The sequence below is a fragment of the Phoenix dactylifera genome, chromosome 14, assembly GCF_051530095.1.
Source record: "Phoenix dactylifera cultivar Ajwa chromosome 14, Ajwa_hap1_PhDact_Kaust_v1.1, whole genome shotgun sequence".
Lineage (NCBI taxonomy): Eukaryota > Viridiplantae > Streptophyta > Magnoliopsida > Arecales > Arecaceae > Phoenix > Phoenix dactylifera.
Window position 1 is genome coordinate 23,262,215 of NC_143203.1, and position 7,409 is coordinate 23,269,623.

Here is a 7,409-nt window from a genome sequence, read left to right on the forward strand (position 1 = left end):
TTGCTGAAGCTTTTGTCCATTTCAAACAATATGATCGGATTTCTCAGCAGTACATAAATAGCAGGCTACATGATTAACCTCACATATAGTTTTACAATGTCAGTCATTGAACATTGCTCCTGCTTGGGCACATTGCTTAGGTTTGTTTCGCCAGATTATTTATTCAAGGAATCAATGCCAAACTTTATTTTCACCTTTTAAGTTCCAGATAATTTGCATCTTTTTTCGTTTGGTAGATTCTCATATCTACAGCTGAAAAGGATATCCTCTTCTAGCGCTGACAGAAATAAGCACATAAGTACAGTGGTATCACTACTAGTTATTAATAAGCACATTAGCAGCCTATGCAAATACCAAATGTTCCAATGAAGTGTTAAAAACCCATTAGTTATCTATGAAACTAATGTGGATTTGCCGTGTTTTGTATCTTGACTCAGTTGGTTGTACTCACGCAACATTAACGTGAGAGACCATTTTACCAAAAAAAAAAAAAAAAAACTAATGTGGATTTAGAAGGTGGAGCAAGTCATTAGCATGAACAGAAAAATAGTTTACAGGTCAGGCATAATGTTTGAAGAAATCCTGCTCTTCCTTGTTATTCCAGATGTTTCTAGGCACGAGCAAGGATGTGATTTGAGATCTAAACACTTTGTATAACTTCCGGTGGAAAAGGGCAGGGTTTGAACTTCGAGTGCGGCCGATCGGATGGCATCGAGATTAAGAGTTATACTTATGTTTGATACTGATTGGTGTTGTCTAATGTAGGCCTTGTAAGTTGCCGGTTTGAAAAATAAATAGGAAAAAAAAAAAAACTAGATGACTGGGAACAACTTCCAGCAATTTTAAGAATTCTGCCCTTGGCACCTTCAGCAGAACAGGGGCTGTTAAATGTTCATGATGGCATTACCATCATCCCAATCTGAGAATCTACATATCCCTGAGGTTTTGATTGAGTTGGGCTTCTCCCATTTGCTGGTGGATCCGTGGTACAAAAGTTGGGCAGACTAGCACCTGTAATTCCAGCCTCAAGAGGAGCAGATGAAGGAAGAGAAATATATTTTGAACATGAGATGCGAAAATAAGAGGATGAAAGTTCTTTTTTTTTTCTTTCTCCCAATCTCTCCATTTCTAAAGAGTTGAAGGAGATTGGAGAGAATATGCTTTTTCTCCATTTCTCTTCTCTTCTCTCCTCTCCTATCTAACTATGCAAATTAAGGATTTTAAATTTCTATTCTCTTCTCTTCTTTTTAAATTTCTCACCAAACAAGAGTAAATGGATTTATTTTATCCCCTAACCAAATGGGTGGTTTGTATTTTCTTTCTTCTTCTCTCGGATTCTCTTAATCCAAAAAGGATTTTAGGTTTAAGAGATGCAAATCCTATCTAGACTCACAATTGTTATAAGGATGATGTCAACTTTTAAGATGTCAAGCAATTTCAGTTGGAGTAACTAAATTAAGGATAAACTTACTTATTTTGTTTTAAATTATAAAAAATAAATCAGGTTCCATCCTCATAAAATAGTTAATGGTGTTTTTTTTTCTTTTGCTGAAACAGATGTATTATACAGTACGAGTACAAATATAACCAAAAAAGTTAAAAAACAACAGATTCCGAAGTGCACTGAGCAACTCCCCTACTCCAACCCAAAGAGTATCTCTGAAGTGGTTGGCTAGATATGAGGCCATCCAATTCGCTGTCCTATTCATCTCAATGGTGCTTTTTACAATATTTATTTTGTTAAAGGATGTTGAGCAGGAGTAGATGGGCCTTTGTAGCCCACTCAAAGAAGTCCTCTTGGCCCAAACGGAAACTTACATCCCACTGTAGTGGACTTGCACGTCAGGCCGTTACCTTCTTCATCTCACCCGCGCGCGCTCGCACCCAAAGGGCCGGGTTTTCTATCAAACATAGAGAAGGCAGGAAGGCGGACGAAGAGCGGGAGATGGCAGCCACGTTGAGACCGGCGATCCTTCGCCACATCCGAATCCCCGTCCAAACCCTAGCTCGATCGAGGCGTCTCCCATGCCTCGATCCACTCCCGGCCTCGATGATCCGATCCATGTCCTCCCATGGCGACGACCATCTCACCAGGGAGGAGGTCGTCGAGCGGGTCCTCGACGTCGTCAAGAGCTTCCCCAAGGTCGATCCTTCCATGGTCCGCCCGCAGTCCTAACTAACCCTAATCCGAGATTCTCTTCATCCCTACTTTTCGTTCCTAAATCTCGCTCCTTTTTGCCCTCTGAGCGGTCTCAGGTGACGCCTGACGTCCATTTCCAGAAGGATTTGGGCCTGGATAGCTTGGATAATGTGGAGATCGTGATGGCGTTGGAGGAGGAATTCAAGCTGGAGATACCGGACAAGGAGGCGGACAAGATCGATTCGTGTAGCCTGGCCATTGAGTACGTCTCTAATCATCCCATGGCGGTTTAATTTGGAGGAAAACTGGGGTAAGATTGTGTTACTTGTATTTTTTTCACCTTTTGTCTGGAACTTGAGGAACAGCTGCTCTCCATGGTTTAGAATTGTCTCCTGAAGAATTGGACCCTAGAGTGGATGGGAAATAAGCATTTCCATGTCTAAAGAACTAATTTAATGCACAGTTTGGAGCTGGGCGTTGTTAACTTCCATTAAAGTTGGCATCTTGAGAATGTCTTTCTGATTTCATCGAATTCTTCTGGTTTTTTTTCTCTTGCTTATTGTTATCATTTCGTGTATACACATATATAAAATCTTTATGCTTTGAGATGGATCGAGAATGGAAGTTTGATTCACACTGATAGGTTGAACTTCATCAGATATGTTGCTTAATAGTGTAAGGTGCGGATTCACTTTGAGGAGTTTCAATGGATTCTACTGTGTTGCTCTCTAAATCTTCATCTCTTTTCCATATTATGATTGGCCTGATCCTACGCATGTAATATCTTTGTCAAATGTCATGTTTTGTCATGTCTTCTTGAGGCATAGGGTCGATCAAGTGATGTTTATTCCTTAAGCAAAAACCCTAGCAGCCCATGATTGCTGTACAGCACATGCCAGCTCAATGTGCTCTCTGCATGCATATTTTCATTCATATGATTTTGTGCATGTACCGTGGATTCTATTTGTGTTCTTCACATGCATCTCTTTTTGTGGTTCCATACACAAGGGTGTGAATCCTTTGGCTTTTAGGGTTTATGTTATAGAAAAATTTGAACCAGTTCCAAATATTGATTTTCAACTTTCATGTCAGAAAGCCTATAACCACTGTAATGGGACATTTACAAATGCTTGGTGTGATATGCCTCTTCTTTAAGATTGCTGCCATTGAATTAAATCCTCTCTTTATACTTAACCTCTACCAAACCATCCACTTTAGTTTGAAACCTTCTTTGTATTTTTGGTACCTGTTTATCTCAATTTATTTTTTTCCTAACTGAAACCCTTTGCTCTTCCCTTCGTTTTATTCATTTGAGGGTTGCAATATTAAGCTTAGTGAACTAAGTGTTGTCTTTGTAGTGGAATTGTAGCATTTGGAGCTCCCTTTTGGGGTAGTCTGCTATTTCTTGGTTCCTCCTACAATTCTATATTGCCATGGAATCCAATTCTCTACAAATTCCATTCATGTATATGGTTGCTTATTCTTGCTCCTCTTTTCTAAACTATATTATATATATATATATATATATATATATATATATATATATATATATATATATATATATATATTGGCACTCAGTCCTATTTAGATCATTCTTTTACTATACTTTGAATCTTTACCAATTGCCATCATGACCTTCTCTTTATTAGGCAACATACTTCTGTTAATGCAAGTTATGGCTTGTAGTTTTTCGTTTTGAGCACATTTACATGCTTGACACTTGTCTTTTGCGGTCCTCTGTCCACTCATCACCTCATGTTTGTCCAATTATACTGTCAGCATGCATTCTCTTGATCACCATCTTTTGTAATTTAACATGATATATTTTGTTGTCTGTCGTGTATTTCTGAATCTTCTTAACCCCACTGTTCATGATTTATATTCCTGGAGTGTCATTGAACCATCTTGCTTCATGTTTTATTTAACCTTTTAGGCATTTTCAAGCCTGTTCTCTCAATGTATTACTCCATTTCATGAAGTCACCTGTAGTTATTGTTGGCTCTACAGTTGCTGTTTCTTTGGATGAGACCAAACCCAAAACTGACCATAACCTTAGCCGAATCCAACTACCACCTGGCTCAACCCGACCCGAATAGACAAATAAATTAGTGAGTAACTTTTGGGTAACCATATCTTCAACTTTGCTAAGCTTCAGAATTTTGTGAGTGTAGACCCCAACCCAACACAATATTAATCCACTGGGAATACCCCAAACGTTTCCAAAATGTTAAAATCCCTGACTTGACCCAATCGGACATTAACCTGAGCCAACTCGAATTTAACTTAATTGGGGTTGGTTGGGTTGGGCTAGAGAAGTCCAATCAATATTGGGTTGAGTTGGTTTAGGGTTATATAAAGGTTGGTTTGGATTAGGGTTACCATGAATTCTGAGCCAACTTGCCTGAGTTGCAGCCCTATTGAGCACAAAACTTTGATGAAGCTATAGGTGAAGAGGTGTGTGGTGTATTAGAATGTAATCAATACAACCCTACCATTGTTCATCTCTTGTCTGCAACAAAAGTTTTGCCTTGGAATCATTATTGGTTGAAATTGTTCGAGAATTGTGGCAGGCTAAATTTATATGTCCAATCTTTGGAGGGATTATTATGGTAGGTCCTAATGCTGGTTTCATTTGAGGCAGTTGTGAAAACATATTTCCATTCAAATGGCTGGTCTCTAGTAAATATTATTTTGGTGGACCCGTTTTTGGCCATGATTTGTGCCTTTAAGTTGATTAACGCTAGAGCCTTTGCTCTGCTGTTCTTGTAGGCATAATTCACTCTTTGCTAAGAATAGGTGCCATTCCAATTCTTGGGTTCAAGTTTTCTCAAAATGTTCAATAGGTTGACTTTGTTTTCTATTACTCACTCACTTCGGCCATATTCTGCCTCTATTTCTTGGTCTTCTGAGATCCAGCTCACCTTTAAGACACTTATTAGTTTTGTTTTTTTTTATTGACGGTGTTTAGTTTTAAGTTTTTTTTTGTATGAATACCCTTCTAAATATTGGATTTTACATGAATACCCTTTCAAAATTGATATTTGCATATACATACCCTCATAAAACACTTGTTTTGTCATTCTACCCTTTTTTTTGTTTTTGTTTGTGCATATGTGCCCATTGTATCTAATGATGTTAAAAAATTAACGGTTTCAAATTAAAATTACTAAAATATCCTTAATGTATATACATGTAAATAGATCGCGATCCAGAAGAAGACATGGACAATAGTGTAATTTTAAAATTTTATTTTATTTTTAATTAATATTAATATGATTTTTTTTAACACCGTTAGAGCAACCGTTATATTACGGGTATTTGTACAATAACGGAGTTTTACGAGGGTATACATGCAAATATCAATTTTAGAAGGATATTCATATAAAATTTGATATTTAGAAAGGTATCCATGCAAAAAAATTCTAGTTTTAACAATAATAAAAGGAATACCGAGTTTTGTTTTTCTAATCTGACTTATTAGTTTGTTTTCTTACTGACAGTATTTTGTTTTTCTAATCTGTGGCTCCATAACTGTACTGAAGGAAGAAGTTTAAATATTATCCGTGATTGTGAGACTCAAGGGATCATGATGGGCCCTGTTGAATGGATGGTTTAGACTGCATAGATGAGACGATAACCCCATCGCCAGAATTATGCAAAGATCCGAGCAAAATAATTGCGGATGATGGAAATCTGTACCCAAAGCTCCTACCAAGAGATGTATACCGTCTTATCCTGCATACATACAGAGAGGTTGTTTTTATGAACCACATCCATATGATAACGGAAGTAATCTTATTATTGGTGTATGCCAAAAGCTTGGGCTTATAAGTATAATGGTGCGGGTTCCAAGTTTTGGAGCAGCCACTTTGTGAAAAATGCCAAATGTTAGCTTTGCTGCCAATTCATCCCTCCAAAAATCCAGGATTGCATGGACCATAAGTAGGTAATGGTATTTTGACATTGGAAAAATACGAATCCCCCAAATACATGATTGATATTTGAAGATGTTAGCCTTTTCCATTATCATTGTGTATATTTGAAGATGTCAACGGGGTGAATTTGGTGCAGTTTGTGAAAAAATCAAAATCAAAATGCACTACCATCCTCTCAAATTGGGATCAAACAATTTTTGAAATAAAAAAACATAACTGCCATCAAAAGAAATTGCAAGACCGAAACAGAAAAACCGAAAACCATCTCTCTTCGTGGTAGGATTTGCGGCAGTGGACCGTCCCTAGAGGGCTAGGATTATCTGGTAGTTATTTCTACGGAGTTGGTAATTGAGATTTATAATACATATAAAAAAGTATTAAATATTGAGTAGGTTCTATTTTGGGTTGGATAATCATCAAAATCGTAACCAGAATCGGAATCAAATAGTTTCTAATTTTTGAATCCATCATTGAAACAATTCTTATTTAGTTTAATTCCGTTTAATTTGGGGATGGATAAAATATTTGGGTACCTGTTCCTATTTACATCCGTACCCACATTCGGAAATCATAAGGATAGAGGATTAATGATGATTGAATAAGAACTTGGTTGGATGTTTTGGGTATAAAGTTGAGGAAAAAGATATTAAGAGGCTAATATGTATGTCTATTGATACGATGGATATGTTGTTGATACATCTAATTATTGGCTTTAATGCAAAAGCGCAGAAGTATGATGAATAAGTAAGATGATCTTTATTTTTGCCAGTCCGACAATCATGTTATGATTCCAGTGGATAAAATCAATGCTGATGTCCAATAGTAGATCAATATTATTTGCTCAACTTGATCGGCAAGAATTTTTTTATTTTTTAATTTAATATTTTCTTATTTATTTTTTTATATGTTACTTTTTTTTCTCTAAAATTAGGTTTTAATGAAAAGAGGAGCGATACTACGTGAGACAGCATTTTTTCCGTTCCATTGTTTTGAGATACGCGAACATTCTATAACCATGAGGTTGACTGAATCCAGCCTTAGATGTGGCCCGTCAGAATTAAATCTGACTCCTTAATATAAGTTGTTTAAGTTTTCATTTATTTATTTATTATTATTTTTTGGCTTAGGCAGGCATCTCACAGTACACGAGTACGGAGACCCCAATAAAATCAGAAAATAATACATCACGGAGAGTCGTGGATAGCTCTCCTCCCTGCATCCACAAGAGACCACCCAATCTGCGGTCTCATTAGCCTCCTTATAAACATGCCTGGCTAGGAAGACATCTCCATCTCTACTCATGGCCCAAATATCTCGGAGTAGGAGATGGTCCC

At 37.1% G+C, this 7,409-nt stretch overlaps 1 protein-coding gene across 3 annotated transcripts; it reads left to right on the top strand.

The window, feature by feature from the left end:
• Nucleotides 1-1,831: 1,831 nt before the first annotated feature.
• Nucleotides 1,832-6,819, top strand: LOC103705031 (acyl carrier protein 1, mitochondrial-like). Of its 3 annotated transcripts, none has more exons than XM_088710431.2 (3): nt 1,832-2,158; nt 2,257-2,402; nt 5,683-6,819. In XM_088710431.2, the coding sequence occupies exons 1-3, from the start codon at nt 1,946-1,948 to the stop codon at nt 5,705-5,707; spliced, it is 384 nt and encodes a 127-aa protein (XP_088566557.1). In that variant the 5' UTR covers nt 1,832-1,945; the 3' UTR covers nt 5,708-6,819. The 3 variants fall into 3 exon arrangements, with proteins under 3 accessions (XP_088566557.1, XP_008786833.1, XP_008786832.1); XM_008788611.6 differs by having other exon boundaries at nt 1,834-2,158; nt 2,257-2,450; XM_008788610.6 differs by lacking the exon at nt 5,683-6,819 and having other exon boundaries at nt 1,836-2,158; nt 2,257-2,667.
• The last annotated feature ends 590 nt before the right edge of the window (nt 6,820-7,409 follow it).